The sequence below is a fragment of the Herpailurus yagouaroundi genome, unplaced genomic scaffold (assembly GCF_014898765.1).
Source record: "Herpailurus yagouaroundi ecotype Mexico unplaced genomic scaffold, PumYag 189, whole genome shotgun sequence".
Taxonomy (NCBI): Eukaryota; Metazoa; Chordata; class Mammalia; order Carnivora; family Felidae; genus Herpailurus; species Herpailurus yagouaroundi.
The window spans coordinates 17,442,802-17,466,192 of NW_024412420.1; the positions used below are offsets into that span (position 1 = coordinate 17,442,802).

At 56.6% G+C, this 23,391-nt stretch overlaps 1 protein-coding gene across 5 annotated transcripts in view; it reads right to left on the reverse strand.

Annotated features, from left to right (window-relative positions):
* Positions 1–18,824, reverse strand: part of HDAC5 (histone deacetylase 5) — a 37,050-nt gene extending 18,226 nt beyond the window's left edge. The window contains exons 1-4 of one of the 5 annotated variants that reach the window (XM_040497742.1): positions 18,684–18,823; positions 13,181–13,391; positions 6,780–6,937; positions 5,506–5,577 (exon numbers count right to left, since the gene is read on the reverse strand). In XM_040497742.1, the coding sequence (XP_040353676.1) occupies positions 5,506–5,572 (67 nt within the window). In that variant the 5' untranslated portion in view covers positions 5,573–5,577; positions 6,780–6,937; positions 13,181–13,391; positions 18,684–18,823. Of the gene's footprint in view, positions 1–5,505; positions 5,581–6,779; positions 6,938–13,180; positions 13,392–18,683 lie in introns of those variants that run through there. The other 4 variants (XM_040497740.1, XM_040497739.1, XM_040497743.1 and 1 more) reach the window with 4 other exon arrangements.
* Between the last annotated feature and the right edge of the window lie 4,567 nt (positions 18,825–23,391).

Consider the following 23,391-nt stretch of genomic DNA (forward strand, 5'->3'; position numbering starts at 1 on the left):
GCGCTGTGCCAGGGAAGATCTCAGGAGATGCCAGTCAGGGCTGTTACTAATGGCTCCTGGTATCTGTTTCTATCCTCGACCCCTCTGGCAGTCTAGGTGAAGATTTCGGGACCACTTCTCAGAATGTTTCTAAAGTGCATGATACAAAATACTTCGCGCTACGCCAAGCTCAGACCTCCGCCAGAGCAAGGCCTCAGCTCTCTCATTTCAGCCCGCTGCAAGGTCACTCTGTGGTCCTGTCCCGATCAAAGCCCTGCCTGTGGGGCACAACGTGAACTGGACCGGCCAGCGGCGAGAGATCCCAGCGCCAGAGAAGGAATCCTGGGAACGGCCTCCTCCCAACCACAGCACATCCAGGCTGTTTCTGCTGCTTTGCTACCTCCAAGAAGGGCCGCTCTGTCCTCTGCGGCTCAGCCCACGGCCGTGGCATCCCTCTGGTCCCTCAAAAGCATTGCTTAGCACAGAGGAGCAAAGGTTTTGATCCCTGCTCTGGGGGTCCCGACTCCAAGCAGTCAGAAAGCCTTCTCTGGTATCTAACCTCACTCCACTGCAGGCTCCAACTGTCTCCCCAGTACCATCCCACATCTTCCTGGGCCCCTCTTCTGGAAAGGCAGAAGCAACGTGCAATTGACTTCAGAGACTCTCAGAATATCAGTGCAGGAAGGGCTCGCAGATCAGCAACTCAACTTCCCAAAGTGACAGAGGACAGTGAGGCCACAGATCAAGGAGATCTGTCCAACATCATCTGGAAGGGAGGCAGGGGAGCTAAGGCTTAGCTCAGGTCTTCTGGCTCTCCATCTGCCTCCCACTAAAAAAGAAGAAAAAACAAACAAACAAACAAACAGGAGAAACCTTGAGGGCTGTTCCTGCACTTAATGAGAGATGGGGCGAGGAGCCAAACTTTGCATTAAGGATGCAGGGATCTAGACGGGGCACCCCGTTGGCCTCCAGAACACCAGAGTCCAGGAGCACCAGTGAGAACGGGGCTGAGTGGTTGGAACCCCCAGAAATCTTGAGGCAGACCGGGCCTCTGATGGACCTTAAGCCTAGGGGGTGCAGAGAGTCCTGGTGCAAGGCACGAGCATCTCTCACTGGTGAAGAGAGAGTTACTCGCTCATCTCAGACGGCTATCTGGAAGAGAAACAGACTCACTTCTCCCAGCCCCACCATTTCCAGGAAACACTGGGGCACCAAGCGAGAAGCAGTTAAAAGGCGCATTAATCGCAAAGCCTGCAGCTGTCGCTGGGACTGCTCACTCCACACCTGGGGTGGACAGCAGGGGCCCCAGGGCAGGGGCTCTGCCTCCACCCCCCCCCCCCCCCACCAACCCACCGCAAGTACAACGCAGCCCTGAGCCTCCAGCGGGGTGCCCTGCCCACCTGGCCACTTGCCATAATCCTCCACCCCAGCTGGGGTTCACACACCTGCTGCCCAGCGTCTCAAGACATACCCCCTCCGCAGACCGCCAGGCGGCCGGGGGCTGTGTTTGACTCTGACCGGGGCCACAGCCTTCCTCCCGGCGCGGTCAACCCTTCTCCGAGGAGTCCCAGAGCCCACTGAGGCCTTCCGGGGAGGCTGGTGACATCCACAGGCAGGCTGCCGGGCCCCACGACCCCGTCCACATGATTCCTGTCCACACAGCCCTTATTCCAAGCGTAGGCCGGGTCTACACACATCAGAACCATTTGACATGCGTCCCAAATCCTGGTTCCCGGGTTGCCCTACAGAATCCAAACCCTTCAGTGGCGGGGGGCAGGGGCGAAGCCTTGGAGCTCTGCATTTTAATATATTCCCTTGGTATTTTGGATACGACTGAAAGTTGGAGAACTACTTTTTCTCACCGTGTCCCCGGTCCGGCTACACTCATTTCTGCTGCAAACCTGACAGCTGTTACAGCTGTGTGTGTGGACACAGTTAATCTGATTTCCTGTCTGGCAGCTGTGCAGCAGGGAAGGGACAGCTGAGGGTCTCAAAAACAAGAAGAGGTGATGAAGTCGGAGGGGCTGGGGGGGCGGGGCGGGGGAGGGGAGGCTGTCTGAATGCTATGGAGTGTTCAACTTTGTTCCTGAGCCCGCTTCTCTCCTGAAATCCCTGCAGGGAGGGGGAGAGCTGCCCAAGTGGCTCCCCACTACTCACAGAGAACAAAGTCTCCTCTCAGAAACCTCAGAAGTCCCCCCAAAGCCAGACTGGTCTCTTACTCTCCAGGAGCACAAACTGGAGAGGCACAAAGGCAGGTTGTGTATACACGCTGTGTATACAAAGAGCAACCAACTTAAAAGGGCAAGTTGGGGCTGAAATCTAGCCCACGCTCCAATTGCTAAGCCACGTGCCCTGGCATGAAGATGTATCCACCTGGAAGAAGGGCCCCCTCTAAAAAAAGGTGCACAAAGGAACGCTTGTGTGGGTTGGCCGCAGCCCTTCACAGAGACCTGAATCTGAATCCCAGCTGTCACTTACTCTGTGACCTTGGGCGAGTTCCTTAACCTCTCTGATCTTTCTCAATCGTACAACATGGCTAATGATATCTTCCTAAAAGAGACGAGGCAAGGAAAGCACCTGATACTCTTGTCACTTAGTGCATTATAATATTAGTTCCCTTCCCACCTGAGCCTCGCCCTTCCTACCTTCCCCGCACCCCTACACCTACACACCCACACACCCAGCCAAGCTGGGAATGGCCTGAAGAACGTGAATAAGAATATCCAGGGGAAACCCCAATACCAAACCCCAACCCCATGGCACTTCCCAGCATTCAGAGCATCCCTTCCTGGCACAGGCAGGATTCACACCCTCCCTCACTGGGTAAAGGAGAGTCCTCTTCCATGCCTGCTCAGAAAATCCGGCACGATGCCCAAGCATCAGCTCTGTCCAGTCCAGGCCACAGGGGAATCCAGAGCCCACAGAAGGGTGACGGGGGATCCCCCAGAACCGCATCTTTGGGAATCCCACACAGGGGTGCAAGCTCCAAGGCTCCCCAAGCTGCAACCAGGCCTGAGTGAGGGGAGTGCCCACTGTGGGCTGGGCTATTGTAGAGGGGCCAGGCAGAGACCGCGCCCATCAAGGAAGACCTCTGATGGCACCATTGGCAACTGCAATCTGTGCCCCTCATCAAGCAGCAACAGCAAAGAGTGCCCTGCATCCCCCGGGAGCACCCCCTGCCAAGGCTCTGGCTCTCCCATGGGGGCAACTCACCGTATCTGTCTACTCACCCAGAGGGCCAAGCCCCAGAATAGAACCCAGGAATCCTGACATCAGCTCTGGACACCAGCCCTTCAAGCAACATTCATTCACCCATGTGCCAGGCACTGTGCTAAGTGACGGGGAACAAGACAGCCCACGGAGCGAAGGATAGCCCTAAAATAGGGTTCCCAAGATTTGCCACTGGAGTAGGCAGAGTCCAGGGTAGACAGCTACCCCGGAAAGTCCTCTTCCCCAATCCGTCGGGCTGGGGAGGCCTGGCGACACACACTGCCCAAGAAGCGTCCCTGGACACCTGCTTTTTTAGCCACAGGCTTTTGCATCCTGTCTGGAGACTGATCAAGAGATGGGGAGAGGAGGCGGGAGGGGGTGGGGGTGGGGGAACACCAGGCTGCCTGGGCCCTCATGGCCGTGTTTATCCGGGGTGGATTTTTTTTAACCCAAAGGTTAAAGCGTTTCTATTTGAAACATCTATTTACATTCCAGAGTCCAAAAAAAAAAAAAAAACAAGGCAGCCGAGCTCCAGGCCTATATCTGTCCCCAGCCGCGTCACAGACACAGCATCAGAGCTGCGCAGGGGGAACATTCTTAGCCCTCTCCCCGAGCCGCTGAGGTGACTCACACCTCCCTCCTGCCAGCATGGACCACACCACCGATCAGAAGGCCAGGCAGTGCGCGTGTGGCGGGGGCACAGGGATCTAGAGAGAGATGCTGGCAGGGGGTGGGGGGGGTCTATGCAAGGACAGGAGGCTCAGGGAAGGGATAAGAGTAGCAGGGTTCCAGCCCGCAAGGATTCTGAGGTCTAACTTGAAAGAAGGTAAGAGAACATGCTGAGGAGGAAACTTCAGGCCAACCGCCAGCTGCTGCTGGGAAGCAAGGGACAGCGGGAGAAGGGCAGGATGGGTGGACCGATATGGCATCTGCCTGCAAGCAATGCTCTACACAGTCAGTCCTCTGCTCTCCAAGAGACCAGCTCGACTCCTGGGGGCTTCAGGCCGGGTCTTCAGTTAGAGCCGCCGGCTCAACCAGACCAGGGTTAGAGCGCTCCTCTGTTCATACTCCCTCCCAGTGTAGGTCCTCTGCACGGCCAGCCCCCAGGGTCATGCCCCCAACCCAGGGGCCTGCGTGGGCACCCTGCAGGGTTGGTTCCCAGGGTTATGCCCCTTCCCTAGGAAACACTGCGGGCATCACTGCCCAGGCAGATGGCAGGCCTTATCCCAAAGATTTTCCAAAACTTCCCAAAACATTCATCCTCTCACGTATCCTAGTTCAGCTGCAACCTCATCCTTGGACAGCTTAGAGCCAAATCACAGGTACCCACGGAGGCACACAGCTCCCACCTTCCAATTCAAAGCCTGGGACCCACACCCACCTATCCAAAGGCAAAGACTCCTGATACATATGCACACAGACACCCACACCCAAGCACCAAGGCACTGCCAGGAGGGGCCAAGCGGGCATGGGGCCAGCAGGCCCCTCCCTAGAAGAAGCATCTTGTGGTGCCGGCCTGGTGGGAAGGCTGTGCCAGAAAGGCCTCATGCTGCCAACAGGTTCCTGAGAGGGAGGGAGGGAGTGGCCCAGCTCTGGGGGACCCCACCCCCCGGCAAGAGCCAAAAATGTCCCTGCTGATAAAGTGGCAGTCCTAGGGGGTCCTCAAGCCCATAAGAATCAGAGTGACACGCCTTCGCCGTCATGAGATGGGATGAAATCAAGGCCAGACGGAAGGAGAGATGGGGAGCTAAGGAAGTCAAGACCCCCGACACCCCAAAGCTGCCAGCCTCTACCCAACCCTACCACAACTGCCTCGCATCTGGGGAACTCCTGACTGGGGACTTGCAGAAGTCACCGCCCCCAAGAACTCAGTCACAGGAGCTGGGGTGGCCTTTACTCTCGTGAACACTCAGCCATGGCTCATGCCCCTGTCCAGACCTGGGGAGCAGGCCGCTGGGAGGCAGGTCACTGACCCACTTCCTCCCCTCTGACCACAGTGCCAACTAGGCCAGGATCCTCCAGTACTCCACAGCCCCCAGCAGCTTACGCCGACCCTGCCACCCTGCCGGAGGCCAAAGAGACTCCAGAATGCAGCAGAGTGCAGCTGGAGGGCACGGCGGGAAGGCAGGTTTGGGCCAGGGAGGGCAGGGGAGCCGACTTCAGTGAGCACGGCTCCCCTGATGACACATTCTCAACAAAGCCCTCCGAAAACATCTAAGCAGGACCCCGTCTGGGCGATGCTTGGAGCCAGGTGCTCAGCCCCAGGGACAAGGATGCCCAATGGCAGAGGGCAGGCGGGGACAGCAAAGCACTTACCTGCCACAGGGATGCCGTGTAGAGGGGTCCGAGGCAGGATTTCCAAGGATGGTTCCCGGCCTGACATCCCATCTGCTGAGAAACAGGATTCCGTCTCATAGATGGTCTGCAGCATCTCCACGAGCCCCTGAGCCTTGGGCACCAGCAGCATGCCAGGGAGGGGGCCGCCAGAGGCGGGAGGCGGCCAGAGGGAAGGTGGTCGGGCGGGGCCCTCACTGCTCAGGGGCTCCCCTAGGCCACTGCTGCTGGGACCCGTGCTGTGGGGAGGTGCCTCATCCGGCCCGGGCACTCCTGGCGGCAGGAGGAGCCAGGAGGCTCTGGAGCTACAGGCCCGGTTCTCCTCTAGAGGGGCATGGGACCACTGGCCTTTCCCCAGCTCCCAGGAGCCGGGGTATGGCTGGGCGCTCAGGGGACAGGAAGGGGAGCTCAGCAGGCAGGCGGGCTCTCTGTGTTCCCTCCCAGCCCTGGGTGACAGCTCTGGGCCTGGCTCCCTGCTCCTCCTTCCCGAATGAGCCGCCGGCAGCTGGCAGGAGACTGAAATAGCAGTTGGGGGAGGGCCCTGTCTATAAATAGGTGGAGCATGCTCAGGGAGCCGCCGGCCGGCTGCCAGGAGCCCGGGCCTGGCGGAGGCCCCATGGGGGGGGGGGGGGGAGGCGCGTTCCACCCCAGGAGGAAGCGCCAGGCAGGGGGATGGGAACAGGGGAGGGCCTGCACTCAGGGCCAAGGCCACAGAACCGGGTGGCCAGAGGCTGAGCTGGAGAAGGGCACAGGCCAGAGGACCCATGTGTTCAGGAGCCGCTCTGGCACTATTCTTGGCAGGCGAGGGGCTGGAGACCAAAAAGCCAGATTCCATCTCTATGTTCCCTCTTGCCATCAGAGCAGGTAAAGAAACCAGAAGGGTCTGGGAGAGGGTGGCAGACAGGGCCACCTGGCCTAACCTCACATCTTCCCTGGAGTCCTTCTAACAGCCAGATGGGAGTTGATTTAACTTCCGCCCTCCCTCGGAGCTGGAAGGTGCCTCCCCACCCCCTCAACCAGCAGGGAGACCCCTGAGCAGCAGCTAAATGGCAGCTCCCTCCTACCCACTAGGGGTGTCGCCTCCATGGGCTGCTCCACTTCCTTCTAGGGGGCAGGGAGAGTTCCTCGATAGGCCTTGCCGCATCCATGGAAGGGAGCGGGTGGGGGGGGGGCAGGGGCACCTGCCCACTCTGGGCACACGGAGCTCCTCCCTGGCTATGTACCAGGTGCAATGCTAACGGCAGCACATACATCACCTCGTTTACTCTGCACGATGACCTCACGAGATAGGTGCAGATGGGGAAACTGAGGCAGAGATGAAGTCACTCACTCTAGGTCATACAGCTGCTTAAATGGTAAGGCCGGGATGTGTGAGGCTCCAGTCTGAGTGCTAACCACCACAGCCCACTGCCTCCTACACAAAGGAACACATGAAGCTGCCCCAGGGTTTCCATTCACAGGTACGATGACCCCCAGTACCCAGGGAGGAAGACACGTGAGGACAGAGCCCCTCTAAGAAGACTCCAGAGGCTGCCAAGACCCAGCCCTTCCCGACCGGCTCCAGGCCTGGCACGGCAGCCCATGCTCCTGGGGCCTTACTGGGACCTAGGGCTAGTGCACACGAGGACCTGTGACACCCGCCTACCCTGCTCACTGCTGGCTCATCCCTTCTCCTCGGGTTATACCTCCCACTGGTACAGAGATCCCACTTGGCCCCCTGACCTCACTGGAGCCTTTTAATAGCCTGGTTATTCCTGGGTCTCGGTCCCCCTCCCCCTTCCTGATGTCACGGTTGCTATTTTGGAGCCCCCTCCTGGCCCCTCCTTGCCCCCAACTCCAGGCACGGAGCCAGGGACACCTGTCCTCTCCCTGGACTGGATGACCTCACCCTCCTGTCAGGAGCCCTGAAAGAGCTGGCCAACCAAGGACATGGTAGCCGTGGCTCCTGCAGCCCGGTATTCTAGCCAGCTTCTGCCAAGCAGGGATGACAGCAGAGGGGCCTCCTGCCCTCAGGTGGGGGAACCATATAGACAGGGAGGTGGCAGAAATGGGCTTTCCCAGGCACTAGACGAGCTGATCTCACACAATAAGACGGACACTGGGGTGGAGGGCGGGAAACAGGACCCGAACAAAGATCTGGAGCTTCAGCTTCTCTGCCAAGGCAGACTCTAAAAAAATGGTGATGCGGCAGCGCTCCCCGCAGGGGTTTGGCGTTGGCAGACATCTCAGGGTGGGTCTGGGGACCTCATTCACCACCTCCTGCCCTAACCTCATCCTGGCCAACCAGACTCTCTAAAGAGGAAGGGAAGCAAAGACCCAAAGTCCCCTCAGTGAGGGGATGGGCAGCAGACTCAAGGCAGCCCAGAGAGCCAGGGGCAGGAGCCCCTCCCAGCTCAGGACTCCACCCACCCACGCTGGGAGCAACCAGAAGGGCTGGCTAGCCCTGTCCTGGCTCTCTCTGCCTGCCCCAGGCACAGGAGAATATGGTCGGGGAGCCCTGTTCTGGAGGAAAGGAGGTCCTCAAAAGCAGAGCCCCCAGAACTTGGAGCAGCCAGAAACCTAAGGAAAGACAACTCCTTGCATAGGAAAGATACAAGCACCCAGGAGACTGGGCAACCAGAGGTGGCCACAGCCTGGGGCTCGGGGCAGTTCCCAGCACTGTTAGGACTTCCTGTAACAGCACGAAGTGGGAAGGAAAGCGTCAGACAACCAGACAATCCTCAACGCACTTCCCAGAATCCTCCGGGGGAGCTGGAGACGAGGCCTGGGGTGAGAACAAGTGTCTTTTCTCCTTCTGAGATTCAGGTGATGCAATAAGGTCTTCCTCATGTCCAACCCTCAACGTTTCCCACTCTACAGCCCCTCTCCTCGTGGTTCATTTCTCTGTCTCCAGGCATCCAGCCCCCCCCATGTGTCATCCCACAAACCTCACAGAGCACCCACCAAGCCTAGGGTGCGTGAACGCCATTGGCAGCTGGCACCATCCCCTCCAGACCACAACGATATCATTCCCTCCCTCAGAGGCCGGCCTCAGGCCTCCTAACCTTCCAAATCTAGAGGAGGGGAAGAGGCCATTGCTGGCTCCTTGAGTTCCTCCAGGCTCCCATTTCCTGGGCACAAAAGGTTGGGGTAGTGCCCTGACCTAAGAGAAGAAAGCAAATCTTATTCATGCACAGTGAAAACCCGAGGGCTGGCTCAGGAGCACCCTGGATCGAGGGAGGGTACCAGGTGCCCTGCGGCCCTGGGGACATCAGGCTGGCCTGCCCTCCAGCTTTCTCCTGCCCTTTGAGCCCCTATCATGCTGGAGCCCGTCAGCCCATGGCATCAGACAGAGCTGCGTGTGCCAGGTTCCACGCTAAGTGCTGGCTGAAGCCTCCCATTTGAAACCAAGTCCCGGAAAAACGTGAACACCTACTTTGGCAGCTTTCACACCCCCTCAGGGTTGACCCTGTCGTCCCATCTGAGCCTTCAATCCCTTTCGACTGATGAAGCAGGGAAGAGGAGGGCGGAGCAGATCCCAATCTACAGTAAGCACAGGTGTGCCAGGGGGCATCTAAGTAGAGAGTCCACTTCCCAGACCCCAGGCCCACACCCATACTGACCCACTTTCTCCTTCTCGGGGCTGGGTGCCTGCCTCCCCTTAAGGGGGGGGGGGGGCGTCAGAGGCAGAGCCTGAGCCCGAGGCTGGGAGGCAGGACGCCGAGGTTCCTGGCTCCACCCCACACCCATGCCCCAGTTTCTCTGGTCACCCGGAGGGGGCAGCTGCCTTCCCTCCCTCCTTCCTGGGAAAGGGAAGGAGAGAAAGTGTGGAGTGTGTTGGGAGGTGCTGGCCAGGCAGGTGTTGTCATGAAGCTTGTCTCCCCTCCCACGCTGGGGATAAGGAACCTGGCCGCCTCCTCCTGGGGCCCTGCCGCCATCCAGACTGGCTCCCACGGCGGGCCTCACTCTTGCCCTCCCTTCTGGGCAACGGCACAGAGGACGGGGCAGGGACCAGAGCAGGCCTCGGTCCCAGGTCCCAGGTGCCAGGGCATCTCCTCCAACCTGGCCTGTCTGAGCCCAGACAGGCGGCAGGTTCTGTCAGTCCTTCAACCCCACTGAGGGGAGCGGAAGCGACCAGTTCCAGAAAAATAAAGAAAACCTCGATCCTTGAGCCCCCTTTGGCCCGAAGAGAAGCCAAACACCAGGGAGTGGCCTCCTCAGGGAAGCAGGCGGCCCCATCGATGGCCTCTGCCTGTACTCCCAAGACGGCAAAAGAGGCAAATCAGGTCAAATGCTGGCGTTCAGCCCAGCCCAGAGGTAAGTCAATCAGCTCCTACCCCCGGGGGAGGAGGGGTGAGCCCCAGAAGCAAACTGCTCCCTCTGCCTGCCGCCCCTCACCCAGGAGACTCTCTCCCACTAACTCGTTTGTTAGGAGGGCAGGGATGGACCATCTTCTGTTTTCCTTCTGTGTCCCCTCCGCAGGCTGAGCTCAGGGTTGGGCACGCTGGGGATACTCAGCAAGCACTGGTCAAATAGGAAAGCTCCCACCCTGAGAGAGTGGAGGGAACCAAGGAACAGTGCTGTTCTGTGCCCTAAGGAGAGAGGAGGGAGTCTTCGGGGATTCAGGAGAGGGGGAGGGGTGCTCAGGGGCCAGGGCACCCAGGTCCCGGGCACTACCCGTTCTCATCATTCCTACCTCTGTCCCCAGCCCCAGGGCCCCACACTCTTTCTGGGGCTCCCTTCAGAGTGTCCACAGGCCAAGTGGACACCCACCCGCCCAGCTACAGTTTCATTTTACTTCTGCGGAGCCAAAGGCACGTGCTTTCCAGGCCCGTGCCAGGCACAGGCACCAGGAGCCCCAGCCCAGATACCACTCTGAGCCCTGGGAACAGGAGACGCGGGGGCCCCTCAAAAAGGAAGAGCTGTGTGGAGGCGAGCCATCCCCCCCACCCCCCGCCCCCGGCCCAGAGCAGCTCTTCCTCCGCAAGGAGAGGCAGCCCCGGAGCCCCAGGAAAACTGGACGGGAAGAGCCTCCGGGCGACGATCCCCAGCTCTGAGGCCTCTCCACAGTCCTGAAATGTGGTTCCCAGCCTCTTGGCCCCCTCCTCCTCTAACTCCTTCCCAAACATGAGAAGACAGCATCTCCCCCTGCTGGGGGGATCTGGAAAACCAGCCAGGAGGTGAGGCCAGCTCTCCAGGCCCCAGAGGCCCCTCCTGGCCAGGCTCAGCTGCCACTCCCAGGCTGCCTGCCTCCTGCGCTGGTGGACACCTCCATCGACCACCACACTCCTACCAGCCCCGGCAGAACCAGCTGCCAGGGGAACCTGGGCCACCAGCATCTGGCAAGGCAACCTAGTGACCGCATCTAGCCAAGGGTGATGTTTTTTAGCCTTTCGCCGTAAGGGAATAAAATCCCAAAGCCGGGAAATGTCCTTCCCAAGCCACAGCCAGATGCCTCCGGGCAGTTTCTGTTCCCTTGACCAAGGGTTTGACCCAGGCTCGGTGTGACTGCAGGTGGCGCCTAGATAGGTCAGCACAGTAGCTCAGAGGAAAGGAGCAGCTGGGCCCCGCTGCTGGGCACAAGCGACCAGGGCACAAGCGACCATGCCGCAGCAGGGCCCAGCTGAGGTGGGCCCGGGACTGTGGAGAACCCACCAGGCCTCTCCCTTCCCTTGGCCAGCCCCACCTCAGAGGAGGAAGCAGGAAGTCAGAGCCTCCCCCAGCACCAGAGTCACCCAGACCTCTCCACGTCTAACTCCCGCCACAGCCCCCAAAGGTTGAATGAAGGCAAAGACAGAGACTAGAGGCTCCAAAGGGGAAACAAAAACCCCGCAGGAGGGGGCTCAGCAGGCAAAGCTGATGTGGGGAGTCTTAGGAGTACAGCTCTCACCAGCCGGGGCCCTACTCTGCCAGCGGCCCATGCCCTGAGTATGTCATGTTGGAAAGGGGAAGGGGCACAACCTTGACCAAAACAAACGGCGCAAAGCCAAACAATCCCCCCAGCTGCCAGCTTCCCTAAGTCTACAGAACCCCCGGGACCCTGGTCAGGACCTCTGCCACAGAGCGCCAGCACTGGGTCCCCACAACAGAAAGCCAAGGTCCAGGGCGCCTGGGTGGCTCAGCTGGTTAAGCATCCGACTTCGGCTCAGGTCATGATCTCACAGTTTGTGAGTTCGAGTCCCGCATCAGGGTCTGTGCAGACAGCTCAGAGCCTGGAGCCTGCTTCTGATTCTGTCTCCCTCTCTCTCTGCCCCTCCCCCACTTGTACTATGTCTCTCTCTCAAAAATAAACATTAAAAAAACCATCTTTTTAGGGGTGCCTGGGTGGCTCCGTAGGTTGAGCACCCAACCTTGGCTCAGGTCATGATCTCACGATTCATGGGTTCAAGCCCCTCATCGGGCTCTGTGCTGACAGCTCAGAGCCTAGAGCCTCCTTTGGACTCTGTGTCTCCCTCTCTCTCTCTGCCTCTTCCCCGCTTGTGTGCGCTCTCTCTCTCTCTCTCTCTCTCTCTCTCTCTCTCAGAAACAAATAAACAAAATAAACATAAAAAAATTTTTTTTTTTCTTTAAGAAAGCATCAGGTCCAGCAAATCAATGATCAGCAATGAGATGGGAGAAGCCTTGGATCCTGATGCTGCTTCCATCCTGCAAATGGGTTTTCATCTCTAGGCCCTAGTTGTCTTGCCTCTACAAGATGGGGAAATATCCCTCTACCCCTACGGAAAAATGTGTGGGGGACAGGCTGGGCTGGGGTGGGGGGGGGGCGGTAAAATGGAACATGATGGACTCTGACCCTCTAAGACTGTGCCGAAGGAGACAGCCAGGGAAAGAAGGTAGTTATTACTCTGACCACACTGACCCATGACCCTCCTGTGAAACTCCTGAGGGTCCAGCTCGGGCCACTTGGACACATCCTCATGGGCATACACCCAGACCCACCCATCCATAAATCTGCCTGGAGACTCACCCATAGACTATTTCTGGCAGTACTAGGCAGCCTCCTAGGAGCAAAGGGGACTAGGAAATTGCAGGGCCAAAGACCCCAAATTAGGAACCCACCATGTCCAGGGCCCAAGAAGAGAGGGGGTACCCAGACTCAAAGGAGAAAGCCAAGACTCCTCTACCAACGCATCACTGCGCCCCTCCATCCCGGTACCACACATCCCAGCAAAGGCTAAGGCCAAAGGCCCTGCGAACCTCCACTAAGAAAAAAACAAGGAACACAGAGAAACTCTCCACCAGGAGGAGAAACACCACCACAAAAAAGGCAGCTGCATTCGGCTGCTGTAGGAAATCTTCCAGTATCATCCTCAGATGGCCCAGAGACATTCAGGGATACATGTCTCCTTCTCAGGCCTGCCTGTCTTGGCAAACAGGGCAGGGCAGAAGGGGGACTGGAGGCTCCCTAGTTGAGAAGGTAAGCATGGGGACAGAGTTGGACCCATGTCCTCCCAGGGCCAGGCTGTACTGTCAGCTCATCAATTTCTAGCTCTACCCCATGGTCAATAACTTCAGGTTTGCCTCGGTCTTTTTCTCCAAAGGCTTCTCCATTCCTGACCCCCCCTTGTTCCTTTACAGCTCAGACCCCAAAGGTCAGCTGGCCTTGGCTGGAAACTCACACAAGCTCATTTAGCCAAAACCACCCCAGGGTGCCCTTCTCTGGCCTCCCAGCTCTTACCCGACTCGGTGGGAGAGTTCATGCCGGCTCTGGGCCCACAGGAAGCTGGCGTTGGGGGCTGGGACGGGAGGGGGTGGAGCTGCGGTGATGTCAAGAGAGACAGACGAAAACAGACAGACGGACGGGACAGGAGCCCGGGGCCGCTGTGCCTCTAATGCCCATCAGAGGCCATCCTTCGGGGCGAGGCAGTCAGGCACTCAGAACGGCATCCCTAGGGAGAGACGGAGCAGGGTTAGAGGCCCCCAACTCAGGAATGAGAGTTGAAGGAGACCTCAGGGCTTGTGAGTTTACACCTGGGGAAGAGAAGGAGGGACATCTGCCCCAGGGGCCCAGAGGAAATCAGCAAAAACAGCCAGACCCTCGCTTCTTCTCTAACCGGTGAGGCTGCCAGCACTCGAGGAAAGGGAAATGGCTACAGAAGCCACACCCAAACTCCTTTTCAGGTGACAGTGCCCACTACCAGGTGGGGAGACCTTACAGACTCGTTCGCTCGGGGGGGCCTGATGTGGGACTGGGTGTACACGAAAGGAAAAAAGTGCAGGGAGGCTTTGAACCGTCTACGGCGGTGGGGCGAGGCAGGCTGATCTGGAGTCTCTGGCAAAAGTTACGGGAGAAACTGGTACCCCAGCCCCAGAAGGCGGAGCTGGGATCGGAACGCAGTCACTTTCTCCCTCCTCTCTGACCCTCGTGTCACCCGACTCTGGAATCGTGAAGGGTTTCTGTCTTGGTCTCCCCCATTCAGCAACAGGTCCGGCAAAGAGGGTAGCCGCCTCTTCTACCCATAACCCGTGCTGTTTCCAGGGATTTGGAAAAGCAGACACACGCACCCCACATCTAGCACTCCCCAGACTAGGGTCCAGGGCCCAAACCCAGGGCTTTGCGTGACCAACCTGTTCTCTGCCTGCCAAGCAATGAGTCAGCCAGGCTGAGACCACCCAGAATAAGGGACACCTTCTTTCCAGTTTGTACCAAGGCACCAAAGACCCCAATAACAGGTATGCCCAGACCAACACAATAATGGAGGATAGCCCAGTATTACAGGACCGTGAGTTTTCCAACCTGGCCTCACTCCTTCAGCAACTCGCCACCCCCCTTCCAGCCCCACAGGTACTCTTCAAGCCTCAGACGCTACACAGGCACCCACCTGGGCCCATCCCTAAACAGCCCATGATCCACCCCAGACATGATCTCATCCATCTGATCCAAATGAAGGCAGGTCTTCCAATACCCAGTGAAAACTAGGTAGCTGAGTGATCCAGTGAGGCTGAAAGGAGGTATATGTTTAAGCCCTCACCTGGTTCCCCCAGCCAGGGACAAGCAACCAGCCCTCCCCCCTGGACAGCCCCACCTCCTGGCAGGATTAATTCTCAGTAAGCCCTGCACTGTCATCAAGGATTCCAGGAGAGGGGTCCACTTGGAGCCAGTAGCCAGGGAGTCAGGCATGGCCCGGACACAGGAAACACACACACACACACACACACACACACACACACACACACACACAGAAGACCTCAAGTCTTCCTAAGCCTGCTGTCCCCTGCTTTCATCCACAAGCTTTGCACTCTATAGCTGGAGAAAGGTGCACTCAGATGGGGAGTTAGGATGAGGCAGAGTAAAGGGGCTGAATTGTTCTCAGCAGGCACAGATGTGGGGCAAGGACAAAAGAGGCTGCACAGGGCTCAGGCCAAGCTCAGGAATGTAGCAGGTGGGGCTGTTGGTGCCCTGGCCGGGCCCGCGTGGGCAGGCAGCTCAGCCCGTGCCCACCCCAGGGCTGGCGCCCAGTCCTGTTCACACCCTTTCCCGTGGGCTGGGGAACACACGTTCAGAAATTCCCACGATTCCCAGCAGCCCGAGTGGCCCAGCCCATCTCGGCACCTCCATAGCAGGGCACACTCAGAAGGGGCAGGACCTCAACGGTACAAAACCTAAGTTAAGATCAACTTTGAGTCCCCCCCCTTCCCCGCCCCGCCCCCGCCCCCATCCCTCTGTCAAGCCTCCTCCTGAGTGAACAGGGGCCTCCCTGGGAAACAAAGCAGAGTTCACTGCCTGATCCGGACAGGCAAAGATTCTTGTCTGGGGTGGGGCATGAAAGGGAAAAAGGACAGGGGAATGGTTAAAACCTGGCTCTTTGGTCCTTCCTCTGCTGCAAAAACTCCACTGTTGGCTATAGTTATACGAGGGTCTCGGTGGGCAGTGAGGGACCGAGAGAGGTGTCACTTCTGGGTAACAGAACACTTTGATGCCTGACCAGTGAGCAGCCTGGCTTCTGTGACATCAGCAGCAGGCAGACCCCCAGAGCCCAGTCTCCAGCCCATCAACTCTCTCTTGTAGTGAGACCTCTGTCCCACTCCAGGATCCAAACCCACCTCCCACCTCCAGCCAGGATGGCAGGGCGTGGGATGAGGGAAACCGGCCCCGCCTCACCCCACAAGCTCATGGCTAAACCAGGGGAGGTAGGGCAAAGACTCCCCCACCCCATTCATGAGTAATAAAAACTCTGGCAGAGGGTGGGAGGAGAAGGGCAGACAAATAAGGGAGGCATGGAACAATGTAATGACCCCAAGGCCACAAGTTCACAGGGCTGCCCTGCAGGGATCTGTCCCTCAAACAACCCCCTCAGAATTCCTGGGGAGGCAGGTGTCCCTTCAACAGCCTCTCTGGAACCTGGACTCCAGCACCAACAGGCAGCCTTCTCCCAGGTCCTGAGCACTGCAGCCTGGGGTCCCCTCCCCAGGTCACAGACAGTTGGGTGGAGCTGTCTGAACCAAACCCTGTGAACCTGAGATTACCCAGAATCTGAGATCAGTTGCAAAGACCTCATCAGGAAGCTGCAAGCCCAGACATCCCATCCCGCGGGCACAAAAGACCTATGATCTTGACCCCTGCTGACTGTGGCCCTGGCAGATCACTTTCCCCAGCCTCCAAGAGCTCCCTCCACCTTGTGCCTCCCCCAAGCTGGGCCACCAGAAACCCAGGATTATCAGAGCCAGGAGGGGTGGCTGACTTGGATCTCTAGGCCCCAAACTAAGGGAAGGGGGAGAGAACAGGAAAGGAAAAAAGGCACCAGGCTGACAAATTCATTTTTGCAATCGGCCCATTTCTGTTTGTCTGCTCAGACGCAGCTCCAGGCATCTGCACAAGCCAGATGGAGGAGGCTGCTATTTCTAGAAAAAAAAAAGGGGGGGGGGAATGAGAGGGGAGGGAGGGAGGAGGTGGAGGCAGAGGGCAGAAGACCGGGTCTGTTTGCCCTAAAACCTCAGGCAGACCGATACCCCCCTCCCCAGCACTACCAGACAGGGTCCTCATTCAAGAAAGGGCTGAGGCGGGGGCTGGGGTGAGGTGGGGTAGGGGAGAAGAAAGGCAGAGAAAGTTTAATTAGCCAAAGTCGACTACAATAGGCCCCCTCATGGGCTGCATCAGGTTTTCATTCATGAGCAAGCGACAGTGCTCCAAAAATGCCAAGAACCGCCCCCCCTCGCAGTCTCTCCCCCACCCCCCCCCAACAGGAGTGCGTCCTCTAGCAGGCTGGCTGAGCCTGATGCCGTGTTCCAGACATCCCTCCTCAAAGGGATGTGAGTAGGAAGAATTAATTATTAAAGAGCAGCTGGTATTTCGGCACCGACTGCACTCCCCCCAGCTCCTATAGCTGATCCCCCTCCCCCTTAGGCAGAAACACAAACCACACCACCCCCCATCCCCAGGCCCCATTTCTAAACACATAGCTAAGATGCCACCCCTAGGGAAAGGAAAGCAAACCTTTGTCTCTGCTGCTACTTGGAGTGGGTGGGGCATGTGATACCGCTGCCCCCCACCTCCATTACTAGGTCCAGCTACTGGGGAGGATATACTGGGGAGGAAGGGAAGGCTGGCACAGAGTTAACATGTCCTCCAGCCTTGCCCCCCAAGTAACTTACACCTGGTCTCTGTCTCTCTGGCCCCAGACATGCATATACAGGACAGAGTAGGGATACTGGGGGCCCACCCCTCTAACTCAGAAAGACCTCCGCCTGCCTTATCAAGACAGAGTCCACATTTAAGTCCAAGGGGAGACAGAGCAAAGAGAGGATTCAAAAGGGGCAGGGGGCAAACCAAGATGTCCCAAGCTTTGTGTTTTAGGAAGGAGAGAAGACTGGAAGGAAGAAGCAGGCAGCCCCCAGCATGGCTCACCCACCAGCCCCAGCCCAGCCCAGCCCAGCCCAGCCCAGCATCTCAACAGCCAGCACAGACTCCGGGGCCCTCGCACCTGAACTCGGACTGAGGATCCTTTCTGTCTAAGTCCTCGGAACCTGAAGAGGCCCAGGGCAAGACCCAGTCTCCAGCTCCAGTCCTGCAGGGCAGTCTGGCCAGGAGTCCCTCTGGCCAAGCCTCCTGGATCTGCCATCCCCTGCCTCCTTTTGTTCCTCAGATCTGGCATCATCCTCCCTTCTCAGGTGAACCCAACCATCACCATCATCACCCCAAATTGCCAAAACTAATTCCAGGCCCCACAAGCACAGTGATCACTGTCAGGGTGGTGGGTCTCTTGAGCACCCCCCCCCAAAAGTAACTGCAGCTACTACTACCCCTTCCTCTTTGGGGACACACCTCATCTCAGAAGGCCAACAGTGGAGGTATCAGATGGTCACCTCTTCCCCCAAAGGAGGCACCCCCACCTTCCCCTCTTCTCCCCCCAACAACCAGACTCCCAAATCAATTCCTTATCACCCAGCCAGTTCTCATCTTCCCCAGGGCCCCAGAGAAGGGTGGGGTAGGGAGGCAGCCTCCCTCAAGTTAAAAGGCAAGAGCAGACCCTGCCTCTATGAGATACAGATCCAGGATTAAAAACGGGGGGGCATCCACCCCAGACAGGAAGGAGGGTAGCTTTCATCTCTCTCTGGCCCCAGGGTGTCAGACGGTGGAGAGGGTGGGAACAAACGCAATAACGCCTCACGGGGGAGGGGGTGAGAATAATGGAAGAGAGAAGTAAGGTGGGCCCACAGACCCCCTCCTCACGCACGTAAGTCAAGGACACAAAATCAAGGATGCGTTCTTAGGTCTGGGTGGAAGCGCTGCGGGGTGGGCAGCGCCCCTCACCTCAGAGTACCAAGAAAGGAGTGTCCAGCGTAGAGGGGTCTGCATAGAATCCGGGTGCAGGGCTCAAATCGCTCTGCAACGCAACATGCGCCGCCTGGGAAGGGGCAAATCAGGAAGCCCCGGCGGGTCTCCGGGCCATTAGGGGGTGCGGGTCGCGGGGAGGCGGGCCCCTCCCTCACCTGCAGGGAACGCGCCCCTGCACGGGAGTGGCGGGGAGGGGCGCGCGCAATAACCCCGAGGCCCGGCTCCCGGGCTGGCGATGCTCCCGGGGGGCGCCGCCGGGCACCGGGAGCCGGGAGGAAGGAAGGGGGGCGCGGAGCTCGGCGCGCGCGCGGGGAGCCCGCGGGCAGCGACGGCAGGAGGAGGGGGCGCCGCCTCGCGTCGCGGGCACCCGGGGAAGATGGGATCCGGGGTGGTTCGGCGGGCTCACCCCCTGCGGCTCGAGCTCCGGCTTCGCGGGCGGCGGCGGCAGCAGCGGCGGCGGCAGCAGCGGCAGCGCCTCCTCGACGGCTCCTCCATCTTTGCGGCGGCTCCTCCGGCTCCGCTCGCCGCCGCCACCAACAACAACATTCGGAGACGTCACTCCCGTCACGTGACCCGACCCAGAGCTAAAAATAGACCCAGACCCCCCCCCCCCCCAACACCCTAGCTTCAGCCACCACCAACTCCTCCCCTCCCTCTCGGCCCTCCCCGCCGGGCGGGGCCAGCAGCGCCACCGGGATAGGTTCTTAAAGGGCCGACACCCAGCAAAGGGTTGGGCTGGGGAGGGGGTGGAAGGCAAGGGATCCGAGCCCTGCGAGAAGTGGTGGAAGGAGCGCTGCAGGGGACCCGGTCTGACTCCTGGGCCCCGGCCTTTGGGACGCTCGACTTTCCTCCCTGCGCTCCCTCGACTTCCTTTTCAAACCGTGGATGGTGCAATCGTTGCCTGCCTAAGCTTCTCCCTGACCCGTCCTCCCGCGGTGGGGGAGGGCAACTGGAGATGGGTTCCTAGGGACTGGGAGAGCCGCCGAGACCCCACCTAGGGGGCTAGGCTGGAGGCGGAGGGCTGGCACAGGTCCCGAATCCGCCAGATCCCACCGCCCACACTGCATCCTTGCCAGGGAAAGGAGAAACTGAGAAAGGGCAGAGTATGGCTGTAACAGTTCAAGGCCTTCAAAAGGAAGACTTCCGGTTCCCGACTTTGATGCCCTGCTCCTCTACAACTCCCCTTAGGACACTCTATGAGTATGTGTAATTAAACCTAGACAGTTTGTCAATGACCGGTAATTTCACTAACAAAAGTTTTTTCTGAGGAAATGGGAATTGCGTTCAAAAATAAGTACAGAGGTAAGAAGGTTCTTTATAATAATGTGAAAAGTTGGAAACAACCTAACTAGTCATCAGTAGGGAACTGGCGTACACCCACTAAGCAGCATACCATCCAGACATTAAAAATTATGCACGTCTATATTGACCTGAAAGATGCACACGATACACTGTTCTCTTGAAAATGATTGATCCGGGGATGCCTGGGTGGCTCAGTGGGTTGGGCGTCTGACTTCCGCTTGGGTCATGATCTCCTGGTTTGTGAGTTCCAGCACCCCCCCCCCCTCCCGGTGGGGCTCTGTGCTGACAGCTCGGGCCTGGAGCCTGCTTCGGATTCTGTGTCTTCTCCTCTCTCTGCCCCTCCCCTGCTCATGCTCTGTCTCTCTCTCAATAATAAATAAACGTTAAAAATTTTTTAAAAAGAAAAAAAAAGAAAATCATTGATCCAGCATTACAGAACTGTTTCATTATTGTACACGACAAGCTAGATCCATATGTCTGAATATGTATGCATATAAAAAAGCCTAAAATAATATATACCTAAATATTTACCTTTGCTTTCTTCATCTTTTTCTGTATAGCTGAAGTTTTTCTGTATATCTGATTTACTTAATCAGAAAAAGTAAATGACTGAAATAAATGTTTCTGCAATGAATGATAAAGGTTCTTCCTACAAAGTGTCTCAGGAATCAGTCCACTCTGACCCATCTCTAACCCCACCCCTTGGTCTAAAACAAATCATACCTCACCTGAAATACTAGCTGCCTCCATGACAGGTCCATTCCCTGCCTCCATCCCAGTGTTCTTCCAAAGCCAGGGTGACCCCTTCAGAACACACATCTAATAGAGGGAGGGCTTAAAACCTTTCCATTTTTGTCACTGAAATCTGTATCTGGCCCAGAAAAGTGGTTTCCAAACTTTGGGGTACCTACAAATTACCTTTTCCAGTGGGGATGGGACCACAAATATTATAAGTACCCCAGGGGATTTTGCTGCAGCCAGCTCTTTTTTCATACTTGGAGAAAAAAACAAACAGCCTAGAAGCTTCTACATGATCTGGTCCCTACCCACCTCACCTTTCTTCCTTTAGCTGGCTTTCTCTTATGTTCTTGAACCGTGTGCCCCTTGCTCCTCAGGACCTTTGCATACGCTATTTTTTTTTTTTTTTTAATTTCTGGAATGCTCCACTCCCTTCTTCTCTTTGCCTGACTAACTCTTACTCATCCATAGAACTCAATAAAATATCACTTCCTGAAAGTGGCCTTCTTTGGTTCTTAAGCTAAATTAATTCCCCTTGTTCTATATGCTTTAACTGACCCTGATAGCAACTTGCAAACATGTACCTATTTATGGCATTGTTGGTTCAGTGTCCGTGTCTTCCCCTAAACTGTAAGCTTCTTGAGTGCAGAAACCCTACATTTCCTCTCAGCACAGTGCCTGGAACAACAACAAAAAGACTTAATGAATATTTGTTGAGTGAAATGAATGAGTATTAAAAGATTAAGCTGGGGTGGCTGGATGCTCAGTCAGCTAAGCCATCAGATTCTTGATCTCTGCTCAGGTCGTGGTCTCACGGTTCATGAGACTGAGCCCCACATGGAGCTCTGCACTGACAGCTTGGAGCCTGCTTGGGATTCTCTCTCTCCCTCTCAAAGTAAATAAACATAAAAAAAATTGGGGCACCGGGGTGGCTCAGTCCATTAAGTGTTGGACTTCAGCTCAGGGCATGATCTTGCACCCCGTGAGTTCGAGCCCCACATCAGGCTCTGTGCTGACAGCTCGGAGCACGAAGCCTGCTTCGGATTCTGTGTCTCCCCCTCTCTCTCCCCTCCCCCACTCGATCTCTCAATCAATAAATGTTACAAAAATTAAAAAAAAAAAAAAACATTAAGCCAAAGGAAGCACATTCTGACTAGACAATGGACTCTAGGCAGAAAGGCACCCCCCCCCCCCCCCCCCCACCGCCCAGGTCATCCCCTGTGGCTCCAAGACAGGGATCCTCTTGCCTCCACCCCATAAAGATGGTGCCACCCAATTGCTCACTCTTTTGTGAGAAATTGATTACTCTTGATCAACCTTATGTTGTCTCTAGGGCGGTTGGATTGGGTTGGATTGGGTTGGGATTTTGCTTTCCCAGTGCATGTTTTGCCTACCCAAAAAGAGTATAAGCCACTTGAGAGAAGAGATAAGATCATATTTCTTTGTGCTTTCCCAGTACCTAGCACTTCACCCTGCACATAGCAGGTACTCAGTCAAGGCCTCGGGATACTGAAGACTCTAGAATTTCTTTTCTCAAGATCTCAGAACACGGGGAAAGAATCTCCCCATGTGGGATGATAGATGTCAATAACTGTCACAGAGCACCTTGGCTAGGCCCTTCCCATTCCAGAGACGAGGGGACTGAGGCACAGCAAAGCTGAGCTGACTCGCCCAACGTCACAGGGTTCACTCAGGCAAGAACTGGGATTCAAACTCAGGTCCGTCTGTCTCCCAAATACAAGGGACAGGGCCCGAAGGGGCTGGGCTCCCAGCACTCTAGGTGTCTCCTCCAGATGCCCTGAGATTATCACCTCTGTTCCCCAGGGGCCAAATACCCCAGGGGTTATAAGAATTCACCATGAGGCGCCCTGAGGAGCCCTCAGATTTCCCCTTCTCAGGTAAGCGGGGGTTAAATAATCCTGCACTCACTCTACATTATGTTTTTGAGTACCTGTGGTAGGTGCTGGGGATACAGAAATGAATCTGCCTTTAAGGAACTTAGAGTTCCTCACAGAAAATAAAACTGTCTTTTGTTATGAGTCCCTAGAGTAGGCCCTTGCTAAGACCATTCACCATGGAAACAGGGATCAGGGGTCTGTCTCAAATGCTGCCTCAGTTTCCCAATGTAGAAGGAGCCTGCAGACAGAACCTAGCAGATGATTAGGGAACTTCTGTCCCTGGGATCCAATAGTGAATTTGGCCCCTTGGTAGGAAGGAAATCAATCTTGGAGGAGAGCTGGACATTTAACCTATTAGCCTGACAGGTTGGCAGCGCTACTGGACTTTAAGCAGAAGCATCAGGGGAGAAGAATCAGGATGGCGAACAACGTTGCTAAGGACTATGGGAGTTGCAACTCCCATTTGGAATCATGAGAAATGCCCTGGCCAGTACCTGGACCAGGAGACAGAACAAGCTTCCTCCCCGATCAGTGGACACTCCTGAACTGATAGCACCCGTTGCTGCCACACCCCTCTGGCTCACCCGGGCCCAGGCCCTCCAAAGTTAGCATAACCTAGGGGCACCTGGTCGGCCGCTCAGTCAGTAAAGCAGATGACTTTTGATCTCAGGGTTGTGAGTTCAAGCCCCATGTTGGGTGTTGGGATTACTTAAAAATAAATTAAAAAAAATAATAATACAAATTTAAAAAGATAAGGTTAGCATTCCTGGGGAACAGACAGGGCACCCTTACCTCCAAACTCTCACCCAGAATTTCTTACGCAGTAGAAATCCTCAGATCCACAGACAGGATTCCAGAGGCTCTGGTCAGTTCCAGTCTATGGTGGCGGAGCACTTAAGTGGTCTTGCTGGCCTCCAAAGAGTGCCTGGGGTGGAAATAGTCCAATTGTGCCTAAATATAGCCTCCGGCAGAAAATAATATAGAACAAGGGAAAAGTGAGCTGATAAGCCCAAGCAATAGATATTTACTAGATATTTATCAAAGGAAATGTACATTCTGTAAGTCTTTTGTCAATTACCAAGGGTGATTTGTACATAAGGCACCTTGTTTCTATTCCATCCAGCAAGAACTTATTGAGCATATTGAAAGGTTATGAGGCTAACACAGTGCAAGGTA